A 21,394-nucleotide genomic window follows, 5' to 3' on the forward strand; every position below is an offset into this window, starting at 1 on the left:
GGGACGCGAACCGCGGTCGACTACGTGGGAGTCCAGCGACATAGCCATTACGCTAACTGCTGGTTCCCTTCTGTTAGTTTTTTCAAGAATTTATACTTCAGAGAACTCAGCATAGCAACTAAACTAACATTAGACTCCTGGTAGGCCTTCAAAACACTCACATGCACCTACTAATCGTACTCTGAGAAAAGGAAAGAGCAGGAGCAGCTCTAGGAAGGAACGGCAGCATTGGGGCACATAGGAGTCTACACCCCCACCCCCACACTTGGAGTGTGTCTCCCAGGCTGCCTTGCAGATGTGCTGGCCAACGCAACAGAGAAGATGATTACCAGTCTCTCCATCTCTTGCTCCCTGAGTCTTTCCTCCCTCTGCCGCCGGTGATAATCCATCAGGTCATCACGTCCTGAAATGGAGCTAATACTGCTTTTTCGTTCCCGAAGCATAGGCTGGGGAGTTCCTGAGGCCTGTCTGAGACTGTCGAGATCAGCATCGTCAAATTCCACAGACCCACAAGAGAAGTTCCTCTTGGCTGCAAACACTCTGTCCGGCTCTCCGGAAGGAAGTGAGTGACCTGGGCTGGTCCCCGTATATGAAGCCCTATCAAAATCATCAGAGGCACAGGAGGAGGTGGAGGCCAGAAGCATCTTCCGAGCCACTCGAGGACTTGCAGGGACACTGAGGGTGGAGCTCACATAGGGATTGCCCTCAGACACAGAGGTTTTGTAGGGTAAAGCCCCTGAGCTTAAAGAAGAAAAATTAAGGTAATTGTCATTGTCTATTACGCTATGAGGTAGATCCTTTTCGCCCAGCTTCGCGTGTTTGGAATTGCCCAGAGAGTTTCTTGGAGGCAGACTGAGAGGTGTCAGCTGGTTCTCTGTGGCTCTGTACAACCTGGGAAGCGATCGGCTATAGGCTCCCATGTGACTCAGGCTGCTGCCCGAATATTTCCTAGTTCTTAAACTGGTGTTTTCGGGTGCTAGTTCCTTGTGTCTGGTTAACTTGGGCTGAAGAGTCAGGTGATCCTGAATGTTCATTTTTCTGGCTTGCTTTGGGCTAGAAGGCATGCTTGCCGCCCCTGATTTGCTGGTGGGTGAGGGGCCACTGTCACTCAGTGAACCTCCATTCCACATGGCCAGGAGTGAGCCAGATGCCTTTCGACCTTCCAGCCCTCCAAGAAAGTAGACATTGTCATGTGATTTATTCCTTGAGCTATATTTGGAATAGGGAGGCTTCTCTGAGAGTCTCAAGGACCTTTCACTATCCCGGCCAGTATAAGGATCCAAGTCTGCTCTCCCAAGTGGATATCCACTCAGGGAGGTGGTAGTGCTGAGTAAGGGAGTGGGATGTTTCAGGGACATACTTTTGTCAGTTCCATCACAAGAGAACTGCTTACTTCCCTGGATTTTGGCCAGAGAGGGGTTACTTCTGACATTAGTTCCCAAAGGAGAAGGGCTCCTTTTTGCAGGCACAGGTTGCGAGAGGGTTAAATATGACCCAGAATAGTCTCCGTTGGCTTTAAATCTCAGGCTGGAAGAGTATTTCTTTGGGCTTAGGCTCTCCATCACGTCCTGGGTGCCGTTCTCGAGGTCATGCATCACAGGGCCTCCCTCTAAGCTCCCATTCTGTAGCTCCAGCTGCTCATGCATGTGGCTATGATCTGCCATAATCTGGCTGGAATCTTTAAGGGGAAAAAAAGAGAGAGAGTTTACTTAGACAAAAAAGATTTAAAAATAGTATCCTATTGTCAGCTTACACCTGAGCAAACATTTTTATAATCTGAATTAATGCAACTGACAAACATTAACTGTTTTAACACTGATCACTGGTAAAACTGTACTGCAAACTAAAGAAGAATAAAGACTATTGGTCTGAGTTTTGTTTTGTTTTGTCTTTGTACAAAAGAGAAATGCTTTAAGAGAACAGCAATGATATTTGAAGGAAACAAATCCTTAATCAAGCAAAGTTGCAGGCTTAGGCTGGTACGTAAAAAGATAAGTCTCCTAGTGTTCTAGTCCTTGGGAGACCTCCTGTTTCCTGACGACTTAGCACATGCATAAAGGGAAAATGCAATGGTTTTCCTTCAGATGTCTCTGCTAGAATCCTGAACTTCTCAGAAATAAAGTCCTGACAAAACAAAATTCACATGTTGGCAGAAAAAGAAAATTTCATGTTAGACGCTGATAGGTAACATGAGGGTTAGTAGATGATTCTTTAAGAGGGGTTATGGGAGTTTCTATCTCAACAAGAAGACTTAAAGCTTGTGTACTTACTGGAAAGAGGCAGAAAATAAAAGACAAAGAGTGCTCCCAAATTACTGTCACACGGTCAAGGTGGAGTACTTAAAAACCTGGAAATGTAATCTCATTCAAATTCCCTAAGTACCTCAAATGTACCTTGCTCATCCCTGGTAACAAACCCTCTCCTCTAGCGACATACTTTTCTCCCTTTTGTGTAACTCTCAGAAAGGTATAGATGAGGATTCTATCTTTATTTAAAATTCCATTTATTATGATTATTATTTTCTAATTTGCTATATGGCACATTCACTCACCAGAGAGAGAGAGAGAGAGATGAGAGAGAAAGAAAGCGAGAAAGTAAGCTTCCAGGCCCAGGACTTGAATCATAGTTGGCCACGTAGGAGTCCAGTACCTTAACCCCTACACCACCTGCTGGCCCCAGGATTCTATCAGGCATGATTAAATTTAAAAAAATAAAATGTATGCACACATAGGAATATGTTGTGGACTTCAATTTGAACAATATCAATTTAAGAAACTAAAATTTTGGTCTATGAAAATGTCTTTGAATTACAAACTATCGCTGCAAATGAAAAGGACTAGATTTCTAGATTTCAGATGATCGGCAAAGGGGAAACACGATTTGAATATTTCCACTGAACTTATGAAAGTGAGTATGACCTGCTAGGACTGTCCTCAAACCCTCAGCCACTACTACATTCTCATCTCTATACACAAAGGACTGTATATGGTTACTCGTCAGTTTCCTAATATGGCTGTCTCTGTAAGTAAACCACAATTCTGAGTATTTCTACTTTATCTCTACCTCTTTGACTCCCATTGTCTCTTAGGTGAAAAACTCAAGGAGCACAAGTTTTCACTGTTAATCAACAGCCTTCCTCACCCCCTCCCCACCACAGACTGAGAACATTCACCCTGCTCGTTCAGCCTCACAGACTTTCTGGGCAAATTCAGGCAGCGTAGTAAGGCCCTGCTTCTTACGCACAGGCTGAGGATAAGAAATAGCTGGCTGCTGAAATTCTGGTGATGGGCTGAGGACCCAATCCCACAAAGCTCCCCTAACGAACTCTGCCTGCTAAAGCCCTGCTGGATGAAGATAATCACAATTTAAAGATACCTTAAAAAAATTGAAGTTCTCCATTACATTCGTCCCCAGTTGGCATCTGGGCCTGGCATCTGGCTCTTGCCAGGTCTTGCCTTCCCCGCCCCTGAGACAAATGCCCATCTCAGCACTTGACTATTACTAACAATTCTGATCTTAAAAGCTACACCAACCTGGTCTGTGACATATCTCACCATGCCCCCTTGGGGGACTGAAACCATGACAATCCCTAGTCTTGGACCCTTCTATTCTGAGTTTACTTTGTCTCTGGTTGGTTTGCCATATTGAAATTCCTGAAAGTCTTGATCAGTTTTCTCAACTTTATATATATATATATATATATATATATATATATATTTAAAAAAGATTATGTACAGTCACCAGAGAGAGAGAGAGAAAGTGAAAAAGCAAGCTGCCAAGTCCAGGACCCAAACTGTGGTTGGCCACGTGGGAATCCAACACCTTATCACCATGCCACGTGCTGGTCCCCAGTTATTTCAAGTTTAATATTGGATTGTGGAGAAAGTCATGGCATGTTTTTGCATAGAAAAATATGCCATAACTTTCCTGACAACCTAATATTAGAATTGAGGAAATAAGGAAAAGAATGGATCCTGAGGATATTGTAGTATTATTCATTACAGTGAAAAAAACACCCTAAACGTCTAATAGGGAAAAAGTTCAGTAAGCTACAGTACATTATATGAGTGACTACTACACTACCATTTAGGATCATATTTTGAATTATATTTTATAGCATAAAGGTATACCCACAGGGACCAGCAGATTGTTATGTCACTGGACTCGCATGTAGTCGACCACAATTTGAGTCCTGGACCTGGTGGCTTAAAACTCACACTGGGTGCATGTGTGTGTGTGCCCGAAATCCCAAGAGAAGAATGGAGAAGGGATTGTGGCATGGCCATCCTAGTAAAAATCTCTCTTAAAAAAAAAGTACATACATGTAATGTTACATAAACATATATGCAATGGGCCCAGTTTGCACATACCACCCATACACATAGGTGCTCAGATCAAACTTCTGGCAGTTGTACTTATCTTCTCTATCACTAGCATCACCTTCCTCATTTTATCTACCAACAAATCCCCTCAACACTGTCCTTAAAAATTCTGAATCTAGGCCTTGATGTGGTGGGACAAGTTGTAGGAAGCCACTGTGCAAGGCTCAGGCTGCATGGGAGGCTCCATTTAGGCTGGTTCTCAGACCAACCTAAATATGATGAGTACCTGTGATCCTAGCTAACCAAGAGAATGGGGAGGAGAATTGGGACATGGTGAGACACTGTCAAAAAATACCGAGCTGGGAGCCAGCAGTTGGCGTAATGGCTATGTCGCTGGACTCCCATGTAGTCAACCGCGGTTCGTGTCCCGGACCCGGTGGCTTAAAACTCACGCCGGGCGCGTGTGCGTGCGTGCCCAAGATCCCGAGAGGAGAATTGAGGAGAAGGGATTGCGGCGTGACCATCCCCCCTGGGGGGTGATTTCTCGCTTTCTGTCTCTATGTCTCTCTCTGTCTGTCTGGCGAGCGCACGCGCCCTACAGTGAAAATCTCTCAAAAAAGAAAAAAATACCGAGCTGTCTCACTCTCTTATAAAAACAAAGACAAGATGTTCTTTTTTTTTAGAGAGAATTTTGCTAAAGAGCACATGTGCTTATCAGAGAGACAGAAAGAGACAGACAGCAAGAGATCTCCCCCAGTGGGGATGGCCACGCTGAAATCGCTTCTCCAGTGTTCTACTCCTGGGATCTTGGAAACGCACCCACATGCACCTGACATGAGTTTTAAGCCACTGAGTTTGGGACTCGAACTGCAATTGGCCATGTGGGAGTCCAGCAACATAACCACTACTCCATCTGCTGGCGCCAACAAGATGCACTTAACAGATCATTTCTTACCATTTCCATGCTGCCTCTCTAGTATATAAATCAGTGTCTTTTCTTTCCTCTTTTATATGCCTGGTCTCTAGTCCAACAATAGACAAACTTGGAGGAATCAGACTAAAAAATTAATAGTGATTTTAATGGAATAAAAGTACGCCCAGTGATTTCTTTCATACTAGTTTATATTTTCCACATTTTATATATTGATTAATTTATTATACATTTTATATAGTGTATTTAGGTGGTTTCAACGACCAGAATGAAAACTTACTGAGCGTTGGGACCAGCAGTTAGCGTAATGGCTATGTTGCTGGACTCCCATGTAGCCAACTAAGGTTCGAGTCCCAGACCCAGTGGCTTAAACTCACGCCAGGTGCATGTGCGTGCATGCCCAAGATCCCGAGAGGAAAATGGAGGAGAAGGGATTGTGGCATGGCCATCCCCCCTGAGGGGTGATTTATTGCTTTCTGTCTCTCTGTCTCTCTCTGTCTTTCTGGCAAGCGCATGCACCTTGTAGCAAAAACCTCTCCAAAACAAAACAAAACTTTCTGAGCATAAGCTACTACAATATAATCTATAGTAACATTTCATTTTTAAGCTGAATAGACTCTCATTTTTCCTTAGCTTTGGCCCATTTGTTGAGCCAGATATTAATCCTTCCCCCAAAAAAGGTTAAAGCTTCACTCTGAATAACTTAAAATGTAAAATATCTGAAAACCGTAAGATTTTTTCCACTCTTCTAAATGACTCTGGCAAAAATGTTTATTATGCAAATTTATCTATTCTTTATTTTATATATCTGAAAGACTAAAAATTCAAATAAAACACTTCCCCATAAAACAAAATCATTAACTGGACCAGAATATGACGTAATGGCTACGTTGCTGGACTCTCATGTAGTTGACCCTGGTTTGAGTCCCAGATCCAGTGGCTTAAACTCACGCCAGGCACATGTGTATGCGTGCCCAAGATCCCGAGAGAAGAATGAAGGAGAAGGGATTGCGGCATGGCCATGCCCCCGGGAGGTGATTTCTCGCTTTCTGTCTGTCTGTCTCTGTCTTTCTGGAGAGCGCACGCACCCTATATATATAAACTAATAAATATGATACTTTAAAAAAAAATCATTACCAAAAGTCTCCAGATGCTTGCTGCACATTGCCCAGAAAGTAATAATATCTTGATTTAATAAAATATGTCACTAGTAGGCTATTTCCTTATTATTCATTAAACAGGTATTAAGTGTCTACCACATATCATGAAGTGATTCTGCATATTGTATGAAAACAAAAGTAAAAATTTCCGTGGGTCATTTTAGTTACTTGAATGTACTTAGCAGGTACACAGCACTGCTCACTACTATTCCTTTCAGCACAGTGGGGATGCTCTTCTTCATCTCTATGGTGTTAGGGGAGGCTGTATCCCTTGCTTTGATCAATGAAATATAAGAGAAAGTAGCCTGGTAGTTCCAAGCTGAAGCCGGGGCTGTAGCAGGATTCACCACCCCCTGCTAGGACAAGCTCACTCTCTCCACATTTTCAGAGGCTTTGTTAACCTTCAGCCTAGGAGGACAGCACAGAACAGGCCCCTTGCCAACCCAAAATTGTCTTCAACCACTGAGATTTTGAGGCTCCTTTGTTCCTATTAAGAAGCTAATCTTCACTAAGGGCCCACCATAAACCATGCTCTGAAAGGTATATGGTAAATACAGCATTTCCTGCCTTTGCCTATTTTATAGTCCAAAAGAAAAGTGGTACAGGTGAACCAATGATCGCTCTGCATGTTTTAGTAGGGGATTGATTGACAGACTGATAAAGGAACCTGGAGTGGTGCTAACCAAGTGACAGTCTTGGGGCAGTTACAACAGGCATGACAGTGAGGCCAACTTCCACTGAAATCAAGGGAATCTGATAGATACTCAATGGCTTCATAAAAGCCACTTTCACATCTAACATTTTGTGAGTCTAAGAACATTAAAAAAAACTCCAAGCCTATTTCACATTAGACCACTGGCATATCTAACAGACATCCTGTCTCTGATAGAATTAAAAACAAAAATTGTGTGAAAGAAAAAACAAAGTCATTTTCTATATTATGGTTCTTAAAATTCTAAAGATGTGACTCTGCTGGGGTGAATGCAAAAATACATCATAACTTTTCCAATAACCCAATATTTAATAACCATATATTTCTCTTCATAATCACTTAGATATTTTTTCTTTTCCAGCACTAGGTGAAATAGGTGCTCCTGTGTGCAAGCCATATGCTGACCCTAGAAGTGGTTTAACCTGAGCAACAATCCTTCAAGTGTGTAGAATATTTTAAGCAAAGATACAAAAGAAAAAAAAAAGCCTGTTCAGTGAGGTGTTAGAATAGACAAGAAAAGAATTAATGCCAGACAGTAGGAAAGATTTAGGTTTGACAGTAACATACAGAAAATGAAAAACAGAACTAAGTTAGATAGAAAGGCATTCATTCCTGCAGCATGCTGGCACAACAGTCCAGAAGGCGCAGAGCAGATGTCAGTAAACAGAAGGCAAAAGCTAAGCACTGAGCTCAAACTCGGCATTTTAAATATTTACTCTTACAGAACAGAACTGAAGGAGTTAATACTCCTTGCATTATGTCAAACTGCCGTGTTAAAATGAATACTTAAAAATTTAACTTTGACTTTCTAGATGGTAAAATGCATGACTATATTTCATTTTAGAGGATAAAATGTATGCATTTATTTGACCCTGTTTGCAATTGCAAATGTCATTTAATCACCAAACAAAATACTACCAAACTTTGTCCCCTTTTCTTTTCTTTCTTTTTTTTTTGAAATTTTTCTATAGTGCACATATGTTTGCAACAGAGACAGAGGGAGAAAAAGTGAGAAAGCAACCCCATGGAGGATCGCCATGCATGAGTGATCCCTTTACCTACATTCTCCTCTTGGAATTTTGGGCATGCATGCACACACATACACTCAACATGTTTTTCAAGCTTCCAGGACTTGGACTTGAAGTGTGCAGTTGACCATGTGGGACCCAGCTGCATGTCACTGGCTAGCCTTGTCCCCCTTTTCTTTGAGTTAACAAAACTATGGTGTACTAAACTACTACAGATTTCCTACTTCCTTACAGAGTGCCACCACTTGTCCCCCTCCCCTTTCACCCACAATTTTTTTTTTTAATCAAAACATGTAATTACTGAATGGCTGACCAAACAAAATGCAATACCAAAATATTCAAAGTAGTACTGTCTGAAGGAATATCAGTTTTACATTCTCTAGAGAAGATACAGACAGGACATTCACAAATAATAAACCACATCGGAGACACAGCCAGGCAGCATCTCCTGACCAGGCATATCTGCAGAGGAAAGTTACAGATGACTTGGATGGAAGAATATTCCAGAAAAAATGGGAAGAGATAGCCATATTTGATACCCTAGTCTCTCAGTACAACCATATTGGGACTGTTGAGGATGTGTAAAAGGTTTATCATCAGGTACAAATATGGAATTTGCTCATTTTCCTGAAGTCCATTTTACCTGCCATAACTGAATGTATATGTGTAGTTGTCTCAACTGGATCTTTCTTAGTTCCATGAATTAATTCACCTCAAAGAGTGGAGAATCAGTCAGATTAAGTGTGGCCTTTCTGGTCCCATGAATGGCAGCAACGGCCACTAATATCGCTCCTCCACTTTCAGAGCACTCTGTTGATTTTAAGTGTGAACATATGAATGGAGGCCTAGAAATGAGAATTGCATAGAAAATGTAGACCAGTAACCAGTCAAGTATTTAGAAGTAAGGATAGGCAAGGAGAGCAGAGGTAGGAGGTGGAGAACACAATGGGAGGGTTTCGGTTTAATTCTGTAGGCAATGAGGGTGGTAGGTATGAAAGCAGAATATATCAGAGACCCAGATGAGTTCAGAGGAAGAAAAAAAGAGTCAGGAGGATGGGTGGCGGAAGGAGCACTACGGAGACACTGCCACAGTGATGAGCTGCAGGGAAGGAGGCTGAGAAGCAAGGTCTGTGCTAACACGTGTAAGAGAGAAGGCGGAGAAGATTCCAAGGCTGACAGCCTCTTCTCTTGGCCTACACGGACATGTGTTTATTTTGGGTTTCCTGTGCATTTTATGTAAACGAAAGAGTCTCAGTCAAACTGGAAGATCCCTGCTTTGTGTATTATGAAAGCAAAAAAGCCTCAAGGGCTTTAATGGCTACCTGCAGTAACACACACATGTCCTCAGCATGGGCCCCAAGAAGGGAAGAAATGCCTCTGGTGTTCATCTGAGAGAGAGGACAACACTGGGAAGTCTAAACAGGAAAGAAGCTGATGTGTGCTGAAACATTTGCATTTAATTTCCAATCCACAGATTGAATCCCCCATTGCTCTTGTTTTATCACCTGAAACGTTTATCAACAAACCCTCGGTCAGAAAACGCCAGAAATCAAAAGAAATCTCTGAAAGATAGCAAAGAAATGCATAGTACCTTTTACCTATAAAAGAAAATTACTTAAAAGAAAAAACCTCAAGGATTAGTTTTCAGTGTTTCTTGAGAGATTCTTTTCTCTCAGGTACAATGGCTTTTGTTTTAAAATACTATTCTCCATTTACACTAAATAACACAATGAAGCAAATCCCATTCAAACTATAAATCACCCACAGAGAATTTGCAACACTGTGACTGCCAGTGCTGTAGAAATCTTGGTTTCAAAATAATAAAAACACCGGGAAACAAGACAAAAGTCCTTAAAACCAGAACACAAAGCCTATAAAAAAAATCAGCAATGTTTTAGTCAAAAGTCTTAAGATTCTATTTCATCGGTTCAGTCTCATGTACTTAATCAACCTTCTGTTGATTAAATTCTAGAATATAATATTCAACTACAGACTTGTCCCTACAATTAAGTTGGTCATTTTCTTAGTTTTTAAACTCTTATTTCTATGTGTCTGCATTTAATTTTCCTGATATAGCACTCCCTTCAGAACTTCTTGGAGAGCTGGTCTGGTGCTGGGAAATTCTTTCAGGTTTTGTTTACATGAGAACGTTCTTGTCTTTTCTTCCCACATGAAGGATAATCTTGCCAGGTACGGTATTCTTGGTTAAAATTGCTTTCCCCTTAATACTTTGAATATATTTTCCCATTCTTTCCTAGCTCACATTGTTTCCAATGAGAGGTCTGCTATTAGCCTGATGGGATATCTTTTGTACATAACTTGATGTTTCTCTCTTACCAATTTTAGTATCTTGTCTTTGTCTATGGTTTTGGTCAATCTGGCTACAATGTATCTTGGAGAAGATCTTCTTGGGTTGATTCTATTTGGGGTCCTTTGTTCTTGGGACTGGATCTTTGAACGCCTCTCTAGGTTTGGAAAATTTTCTTCCAGGATTTCATGGAATAGATTATCAATGCCCTTATGAGTCTCTTCACCTTCTGGAATACCAATTATCCAGATGTCTGGATGTTTGATGGTATCTAGTATTTCTCATATATTATTCTCATTCTGTTTTCCAGTTTTAAGGACTTTTGTCTTGTCTTGGGCTGCCAATAGGTTCACATACCTACTATTTGAACCAAATCCTAACCTGTTTCCTGGCTTTAAATTTTAAGCAAAGCTCTCTTAGCATTTCTTTGATTTTGATTTATTAAAGTTAAAACTGCTTCTCTTGAAATTAAAAAAATATATTAAAAAATACCTATTTAATGACTGTAGTAAGCTATATAGCATCAGTTAGGTGCTACTTTATAATATATTCATTCTACTCAGAGGTTCACACCTAAAGTCAGACATGTATTCACAAATATGTACATACCAGCTGAACTTGCTATTGAAAGTAGTTAGATTATTTAAGAAATTTTGTGAATCAGTAAAATGTGTGTGTGTGGGGGGAAGGAATGGAAAACAACTGTAGACACCAGAGATAGTGTGGGAGAAGGGTGGGAAATGGCAGAGGGTGAGAAATAGGGGGAAAAATACACACACACACACACACACACACACACACATATAAACTAGAAATGGAAAATGATCAGCAAGGACACATATGATTAAGCCACCATGCAGCATATTTGGATGGGAAATCACATTTTGTATGCTGTGACAATGCTCCGTAAATGAATGTAAATTAATTAATTAATTAAAAATTTAAAACATTTTTTAAAAAAGAAATAATGTCATAAAAATGAGAATGATAATAAAAACATATCCCAGGAGCAAAGATTAAAAACAAAGAAACAAATGAAAAGTGAGGGTATGTTATGTTGTTAGAGACCAGAGACAAAAATTTGGCCCATAGAAACACAATTATTAAGGTAATTTATATTAAATGAGTTTGGAAGATTCCTAAGTTGTACAAGTTAATTGTCACTTCATACTGCTTTGTACAGATACTGCTTACAATCACCCAATATAGAGGAGTTGATCAAAGGGGGACTGCAAGGGAAAAAAAAATGATAGAAAAAATTATTTCATATGATGGAGAAACGAGGTGGGTGGTAGATTGCAGAAGCATGTTCAGGAAAAACAATTTCAGGAAAAAGCCATGAGAGGGTAGGTCAAAGTTCCCAGCTTATATTAAAGCGTCAGTTTGTGCTCATGTCCTGCAAAGGCTCTTAGAGTTGAGGTGCTGACTGCAGTGCTCATTTTGTAGCAGCCATCTGTTGATTCCCAGGTTCTAAGCCCTCCCAGCACACTGGTGGTCCACAGGCTGGTCTCTTTCAGCACTGATGTTTATGCGATGGCAAGGCTGTGAATAAAGCATGTCTGATGGCATGTAATTGGATTCAGACAGCAGTTTAATGCAGTCCTTCAGAAGCAGGGCTATTCTTTACATGAATTCCATGGGGGCATTTCTGTGGTGACCAATGGCAGCTGATGGGACCCAAACGGAAGCTTTTATAAGACCAAATGAGAAAAACTGAGAAATCTACTCTAACCCCAAACTCCAAGCTTTACAATGGAGAATAACAGACAAAAAACTTTTCTCTCCTAATCCTGACATCGACGCGTGAGGAAGAGGTGCCAGTTAGGAACTTCAAGAACAAACACTCGGTTCTCCAGTAATATGCTCAGTGCAGAAATCCAATAGCTGCCTGTTTTCTCCATCCTCTGTTCTCCACACACCATCCTAAGTAAAATTCTTAATGTTCTCATCTTCTCTGCAAACATCCTCCTACTTCACAAATACTTCCTTTCATCCCTAAATTTTCCTCAGCCTTCTCTATTTACATACACAAGCCTCATCTCTCCATATAGCCACACACCCATCTGCAAACACCCCCTTTCCAAAAAAATATTCCCAGAACTTCTACCCCCCGCCATGCACACAGTTTCATCAAACCCTGGATCTTCCCTTTGGAAAGACCTTCCCTTCTCCACAGGGCTTCCTCTCCTCCCACTTACTCAGCCTGGCCTTCTAACTGCTATTCCTATTAGCTCTTCTTCCACACTCAAAATTTTATAACCCGGGACAGAGGGAAAAAAAGTGCTTGTTAGTAGACAGAGTACTCTATTGTTCTTCTTGCAAATAAACACAGCAGCAAATGGATTCCAGCTTCTTTTTCTTTGCACTATGTTCTTTGTCCTTCAAAGAGCAACCTCTTTGAATAAAATTATTATTATTATCCATTAGATACACGTAGGTAGGTTGATCATCTCCAAGGGGATGATTTCTTCTCAAAAAAAAAAAAAAAATCCAAAGAAACAGCCCCATGGGAAGAATCTATTTTATTAGCAGAATAAGGAAGCCTGTTTTATTCTTGCAGATTGAGCCTATTATACCAGGCAGCTGTAAGCCCTAATATATGTAGACATGCACATGTGCACATGCATGAGCACACACACACACACATACACACACACACACAGGCAGAGACACAGAGACATGGTCACAGCAGCCTAAAATGCAGAGGCTTTTTCTGACCACCAGTGGAGGCTCTTCAGAACCCAGACAACAGGAAGCATCCTCAGAATTCACCAGGGGTTGGGCAGTCCCTGCATTTTAGGGCTAGGGACAAAGGTGAAGGCAGCTGGGAGCAGGAAAAAATACAATGTCTCAGGACACCGATTACACGGTTTCCTTCTTAATTTTCTTTTGTTTTACCTTTTGAATGTTTACAATATTTTGAAGGTATCTAAAATAAGAAGTAAGAGACCATCAAGAAAAAATAAAAAGATTCAGATGAACTTCAAGGAGAAGAAAGTGATGGGGGATAATGAGAACATTGAATGCAGATGGCCAAAGTGGGGACAGAAAGTAAAAAGAAGTTCCAGCCTCTTCCTGTCACAATAAAGGAGTCTAACTCCAGGCTACCTTTCCCTTCTGTTATCCATAGCCCTGCTGAAGTGTAAACACTGTCAAAAATGACTCCAGATGGCATTCAAAGGGTCTTAAAAGTAAGGGCAATCAAGAGTAATAATCATACTTTGAATGAGGATCTTTATCTCCTGTGATCAGAGGCTACTTTTAAATAAGTTGGGATGGTTTTATATTAGGAGTTCTTAACAATTTTTGGAAAACTCTTAGTGAGGAGGGTAAAACATCAGTTTTAGGGGTTTTTGCTAGTCTCTTGAGTGAGACTTGTCCATGGGAACTTTCAAAATATTCTTTAGACCATACAAGGAATTCAATTCTTTGTTTCCCATGACAACCAGAAAGGAAGATAGGAAGGGAGGACAAAAAGCAGAAACCACCTCAGCAACCTTTTGTGTCATCAAAATTTCCTCCCACTTGTGGAATACCTGAATTTTACCTAAATAATCAAGATTTGACCTTTATTAACCAGATTCACATGTATTTGTGTTCGTACCATTATTAGAACAATATTAACAATATTTAAAGAGCAGCTACTATAAATTCAATAAGCATCTATATAAATATATGTAGTAAATTGGGTAAAAACTGCTCAAAACTTAAAATAAGACTGATACAAGGTACAAATATATATGTTTTTTAAAATACCACAGAAACTTAATAACCTAATTCTAGAATAGGAAAGCAATGACCAGTGTCTTTTATCAACAAATGGCAAGGCAGGGGTGGGGGGTAAGCTCTAGGAGGAAAAGAATCTATTCCAGATTAAAAAGACTCAAGAGACATAAGAATTTAATGGAATGTGTAGATATGATTTTGTATCCTCTTTTGAACAATTTATCTCCCCCAAAAATGTTTGGCTGGACAATGCATGGTACTGTAATTGTTGCTATTTTAAATGTGTAATAATAATTACATATTTTTAACATCCTAATCTCTCAAGAATTACACTATTAATTATATACGGATAAGATACTATCTTGTTTAGACTGCTTTCTAAGAATCCATGTTTAGGGACAGTGAGGTCTACTGAAGAAACTTATTAGCATATGTAAATAATTGTTGCAGCCCAGTGATGGTACACGGGCCTTCACTGTATTATTTTTTTAGTGTAAGTTTAAAATTTTGAGTATATTGAAAATTTTCTATAATAAACTACATATTTTAAAACATGTATTCTTTAAGTCAATAGGAGTAAAAATAAATATATATTGATGTAAAAACTGTAATGGCTTGTTTTATGAAGGACGATGACTTCTTATCAGTGGCTCCTAACTGATTTCCTTTAAGGTATATAATACTAACCCACTATCATGCTAAGTTAAGTCCTTAAGAGTTTATTTTTAAAAATTGATTTTAACAGGGGTCAGCAGGTGGCATGGTGGTTGAGGCACTGAACTCCCATATGGCTGACTGCAGTTCGAGCCCCAGACCTGGTGGCTTGCTTTCTCACTTTTCCTCTCTCACTCGGTCCCTTTCTGGTCAAATTAAAATAAATGAATAAATAAGGTTAAATAAAATAATTATTTTTAAAAATCTATTTTACAGTTACTAATTTACATTTAATTTTTGTACATCTTTGTGGGGTAAAACTTTTTTTTGTTGATGCTTTTTGTTTTTTTCTAAAGGTATATGATTGGTCACACCGTCTTTCACTCTGTTTAGTACACCACTCTATAACCTATTTGCCTTGCTTGCATGCACTCTCGTGTCTGTAAATAATTTTCCCCGAACTCTTTTCTACTAGCTTCCCTCCCCTATGGAAGCTTGGTGTCTACCACTGCCCTCTCTAATTCCATGCCATTGAGATTTTCAGAGCTCAAATTTTTTAAGTACCTAGGAGAAATTTGAAAGCAAATGCATTGTCAAGGTTACAATTGAGCCTACCATTAAATGTGAGATACTCAGATGAGTACACTAGGTTGAGTACCTACACTTCATTACTTTGCTTCCCAAAGCTTAAATGTAAAATACTCACACAACTAACAAAACCTTCCATAACCTGAAAATTTCCAGCCTCAAAAAGTGTTATAACACACACACACACTTTTACAAATTTATGCTAAGGAAGAGACTGGCACACATACTTTGTAAATTAAAAACAATTTTTTTTTTTTTTGAAGTTCCAGCCTCTTCCTGTCACAATAAAGGAGTCTAACTCCAGGCTACCTTTCCCTTCTGTTATCCATAGCCCTGCTGAAGTGTAAACACTGTCAAAAATGACTCCAGATGGCATTCAAAGGGTCTTAAAAGTAAGGGCAATCAAGAGTAATAATCATACTTTGAATGAGGATCTTTATCTCCTGTGATCAGAGGCTACTTTTAAATAAGTTGGGATGGTTTTATATTAGGAGTTCTTAACAATTTTTGGAAAACTCTTAGTGAGGAGGGTAAAACATCAGTTTTAGGGGTTTTTGCTAGTCTCTTGAGTGAGACTTGTCCATGGGAACTTTCAAAATATTCTTTAGACCATACAAGGAATTCAATTCTTTGTTTCCCATGACAACCAGAAAGGAAGATAGGAAGGGAGGACAAAAAGCAGAAACCACCTCAGCAACCTTTTGTGTCATCAAAATTTCCTCCCACTTGTGGAATACCTGAATTTTACCTAAATAATCAAGATTTGACCTTTATTAACCAGATTCACATGTATTTGTGTTCGTACCATTATTAGAACAATATTAACAATATTTAAAGAGCAGCTACTATAAATTCAATAAGCATCTATATAAATATATGTAGTAAATTGGGTAAAAACTGCTCAAAACTTAAAATAAGACTGATACAAGGTACAAATATATATGTTTTTTAAAATACCACAGAAACTTAATAACCTAATTCTAGAATAGGAAAGCAATGACCAGTGTCTTTTATCAACAAATGGCAAGGCAGGGGTGGGGGGTAAGCTCTAGGAGGAAAAGAATCTATTCCAGATTAAAAAGACTCAAGAGACATAAGAATTTAATGGAATGTGTAGATATGATTTTGTATCCTCTTTTGAACAATTTATCTCCCCCAAAAATGTTTGGCTGGACAATGCATGGTACTGTAATTGTTGCTATTTTAAATGTGTAATAATAATTACATATTTTTAACATCCTAATCTCTCAAGAATTACACTATTAATTATATACGGATAAGATACTATCTTGTTTAGACTGCTTTCTAAGAATCCATGTTTAGGGACAGTGAGGTCTACTGAAGAAACTTATTAGCATATGTAAATAATTGTTGCAGCCCAGTGATGGTACACGGGCCTTCACTGTATTATTTTTTTAGTGTAAGTTTAAAATTTTGAGTATATTGAAAATTTTCTATAATAAACTACATATTTTAAAACATGTATTCTTTAAGTCAATAGGAGTAAAAATAAATATATATTGATGTAAAAACTGTAATGGCTTGTTTTACGAAGGACGATGACTTCTTATCAGTGGCTCCTAACTGATTTCCTTTAAGGTATATAATACTAACCCACTATCATGCTAAGTTAAGTCCTTAAGAGTTTATTTTTAAAAATTGATTTTAACAGGGGTCAGCAGGTGGCATGGTGGTTGAGGCACTGAACTCCCATATGGCTGACTGCAGTTCGAGCCCCAGACCTGGTGGCTTGCTTTCTCACTTTTCCTCTCTCACTCGGTCCCTTTCTGGTCAAATTAAAATAAATGAATAAATAAGGTTAAATAAAATAATTATTTTTAAAAATCTATTTTACAGTTACTAATTTACATTTAATTTTTGTACATCTTTGTGGGGTAAAACTTTTTTTTGTTGATGCTTTTTGTTTTTTTCTAAAGGTATATGATTGGTCACACCGTCTTTCACTCTGTTTAGTACACCACTCTATAACCTATTTGCCTTGCTTGCATGCACTCTCGTGTCTGTAAATAATTTTCCCCGAACTCTTTTCTACTAGCTTCCCTCCCCTATGGAAGCTTGGTGTCTACCACTGCCCTCTCTAATTCCATGCCATTGAGATTTTCAGAGCTCAAATTTTTTAAGTACCTAGGAGAAATTTGAAAGCAAATGCATTGTCAAGGTTACAATTGAGCCTACCATTAAATGTGAGATACTCAGATGAGTACACTAGGTTGAGTACCTACACTTCATTACTTTGCTTCCCAAAGCTTAAATGTAAAATACTCACACAACTAACAAAACCTTCCATAACCTGAAAATTTCCAGCCTCAAAAAGTGTTATAACACACACACACACTTTTACAAATTTATGCTAAGGAAGAGACTGGCACACATACTTTGTAAATTAAAAACAATTTTTTTTTTTTTTAGTTGTTTAAAAAAAAAATTTGCAATAGGGCATATGTACTCACCAAAGAGAGACAGAGAGGGAAAGTGAGAAATCACACCCGCAGAGGGATGGTCATACCACAATCCCTTCACCATTCTTCTCGGAATTTTGACACACATGCACGTATGTGCCCTGTGTGGTTTTCAAGCCACAGGATCTAAGACTTGAACCACAGTTGGCCATGTGGGAATCGAGCACCTTATAACCGCCACACTACCTGCTGCATCCACCTCCAAATTTTAGAATTTTACTACCGCTTCTCTGAAAGTGGTGAAATACTTTAGGTGGGAACTTATACATGCATACTTTCAGGGTTCTTCATAGAAACCTAAAAAATATTTTAGTTCAAAATACAGACTTCTGGGAACCAGCAGTTAGCGTAATGGCTATGTCGCTGGACTCCCACGTAGTCGACCGCGGTTCGTGTCCCGGACCCGGTGGCTTAAAACTCACGCCAGGCGCATGTGCGTGCGTGCCCAAGATCCCGAGAGGAGAATGGAGGAGAAGGGATTGCGGCGTGACCATCCCACCTGGGGGATGATTTCTCGCTTTCTGTCTCTATGTCTCTCTCTGTCTATCTGGCGAGCGCACGCGCCCTACAGTGAAAATCTCTCCAAAAAAAAAAAAAAATACAGACTTCTAAAATTTTCCCCAGTAAATCAAATACTTCCTGACATTTCTTACTCATGATCATTGGTAAAATTTATCTGGGTTTCGGTGATTCTAAACAAGTGCCTCATAAACCTGGAAGTGTCCTTGTCCATGTGAGCTCCCCAGTGACGATAAAGCCAGAAAAGTAGTGCATCGTGGAATAACTAACTTGGAGGTCTTGAATATCTGTGCGCACTCTTCTTCAGACATCCTTTCTGAAGCAGAATGTATTCCAGGAAACTACACCCTCTAGTGCTTTGAGCTCAAAGCTAATTTCAAGCAAAAGAAATATTGACCCTAGCAAGACATAGGGATAAGGATGCTCTCTCTTTGTCTGAAACTACTACCACTATGGACCTGACTTGGAAGCTGAGGAGAGTGTTTGGGAGCAAGATTCTCTGATCTTTCCACCATTCCATCCCCATTCCACATTTCTGATCAACATACACTACCTTAAGAGTTATTTTTTATCTTTCTCTAGACTCCAATACGTGGTAATAATCTCCATTTTCTTACTCAATATTTATGGGTTAGGAATAGTCAGAGGATAAGACTCAACAAACCTAAGTTAGTCATGTCTTGTTTTTCCCATTATCTCAAAAAATTAGGTAGATGTGTTATAAAAAATACTATAAAGTGGGCCAGTTCTGTGCTACAACCAAGAGTAGTCCTCTGCTGAAGAAAAGCAGGATCTCACAAGGAGACTAGAGTTCAAATCTCTGGCCTGGTCAGTCCAAAATGTGTCATGCAAGCAGGGAGAGTGCTTAGGACCTGACAGACGGGAGGACTGGAAGAAGAGGATTGCCACATGGCCCTGTGGAGGGTGCTCATCTCTCTCTCTCGTTCATGCACATGTTTTATCATGAATAAAGGGAAAATATATTTATAAAATACTATAAATAGCAGATGGCATGGAGGTTAAGCATCTGGATTCTACCTGCCCATCTGCATATTGAGTCCTGGACCCGGAGGCTTGAAAAATACATGGGACGCACATGCGTGCGTGCTCACAATTGCAAGAAGAAGGGATTGCAATGTGACTGTCCCCCCTAGGGTGGCTTTCTCATGCCTCCCCCCCAGCCCCCATCTCTGATGAGTAGGCACAACACCAAAGAAATATTTAAAAGCTATAAAATAAAAACAATGATGAAGATGATGATATCATTTCTCTACTATTTAACAGTTAATTTTACAGTGGGTGTTAAAAGACACTTAATTTTTCCCTTTAATCACTGTATCCTTAAAAGGTGTGTGGGTTTCTTTTGTTGTTATTGTTGTTGTTATTTTGCCATAGGGCATGAGCAGGGCATGAGCTTCCCAGAGAAAAACAATGAAAGAGAAAGTGAGAAATCAGCTGCCCAGGGGGAAGGTCACACCATTATCCCTTCTCCATTTTCTTCCTGGGATTTTGGGCATCCACACACACATGCCCAGCATGATTTTCAAACCACTGGGTCTGGGACTCATACTGTGGTCGGCCACCTGGGAGTCCAGTGTCATAACCACTAAGCCACCTGTCATAATCTCTATGCTGGCCCTTTAACCACTTATTTTTTTCAACGCTTAAGATTATTTCTAATTTTTAAATTGGAAAACTTTTTTTTTTTTGGAGAGGTTTTTGCTATAGGGCGCGTGCGCTCGCCAGAAAGACAGAGAAAGACAGAGAGATAGAAAGCGAGAAATCAACCCCCAGGGGGATGGCCACGCCTCAATCCCTTCTCCTCCATTCTCCTCTCGAGATCTTGGGCACGCATGCACACGCGCCCGGCATGAGTTTAAGTCACCGGGTTCGGGACTCGAACCGCGGTCGTCTGCGTGGGAGTCCAGCGACATAGCCATTATGCTAACTGCTGGTCCCTGGAAGACTTTTTTAATGCCAGAGGGCATATGTGCTCACCAGAGAGAGTGGCTGAGAGAGTGAGAGGGATAGTGCACACTCTCAAAGGGATATCATCATATGCAATCCTTTTTCCTCTATTTCTCGATCCCATAAGGATTTAGGGCATGCAAGCACATGTACCCGGCATATTTTTCAAGCCACTGGGAACAGGATTCCAGCTGGGGTGGACTGTGGGATCCAACTCTCTATGCACTGCACTTAACAGTGTGCTATGTGGCCAGCCCCTTTTTAACCACTTACAGCTCAGAAAGAGACTGGAAATACCTTGTATCAGCAGAGATAATAAACAACTGACAAAGTTTAATTTAACTTAATCAATTCTTAAAAAAAAAACAATTCTAGTCAAAAGCCCAATAAAGGAAATGGTTATATCAGGTTGCCTTTTTATTTTTTTATTTTTATTTTTTTGGTGATGGCCAGTCAAGTACAGAGAATCCTGGACAGGCTGCCTGGGACATGGATGAGGAGACCCGTCCTAGTCCTAGGCCTGCAAACTAACATTCCTTTGGTTGAAGAGTAAGTCACTCTGCTGGCTTTCCCCTTGTTTTAGCAGAGGTTTCCGCATATGGAAAAGGGTGAGATTGAGCTAAAAGTTCTTCCTGTTTCAACTCTCTGAACTCCCGTAGACACTAGTTAAATAACACAGGAGTGCATGTTATATAAGGCAGGAAATGGAAATGACCACAGAACAGAAACATGTTTCAGTGATAAGGGGGCAGCTACCTAACTGGGAAAAGATTTCACCACCACTACGGACCATGACCTTCCAAGGGCATGGCAAATTGTTTCAGCATAACATAGTGGGGAAAAGGCCTGGTCAGAATTATGCTAGTGCAAAATCACGTGAGTATTCGTTAGTGCACTCTAATGTGGATATTTGATTCAGCATAATGTATAAAGAAATGTGTCTGCCTTCCCATGGCTTGCATGTCCTCAATACATCTTAAACTGTTTCTGAAAACCTT

The 21,394-nt window shown here is 39.9% G+C and overlaps 1 protein-coding gene across 1 annotated transcript in view; it reads right to left on the bottom strand.

Moving 5' to 3' along the window:
* The window catches only part of PHLDB2 (pleckstrin homology like domain family B member 2), a gene marked incomplete in the record, with an annotated part of 125,656 nt that overhangs the window by 95,512 nt on the left and 8,750 nt on the right, over window positions 1-21,394 (bottom strand). The window contains 1 exon segment of the mRNA XM_027774453.1: window positions 330-1,678. Coding sequence (XP_027630254.1) covers window positions 330-1,678 — 1,349 coding nt within the window.

This window comes from Tupaia chinensis, unplaced genomic scaffold (genome assembly GCF_000334495.1).
Source record: "Tupaia chinensis unplaced genomic scaffold, TupChi_1.0 Scaffold000437_1, whole genome shotgun sequence".
NCBI lineage: Eukaryota > Metazoa > Chordata > Mammalia > Scandentia > Tupaiidae > Tupaia > Tupaia belangeri.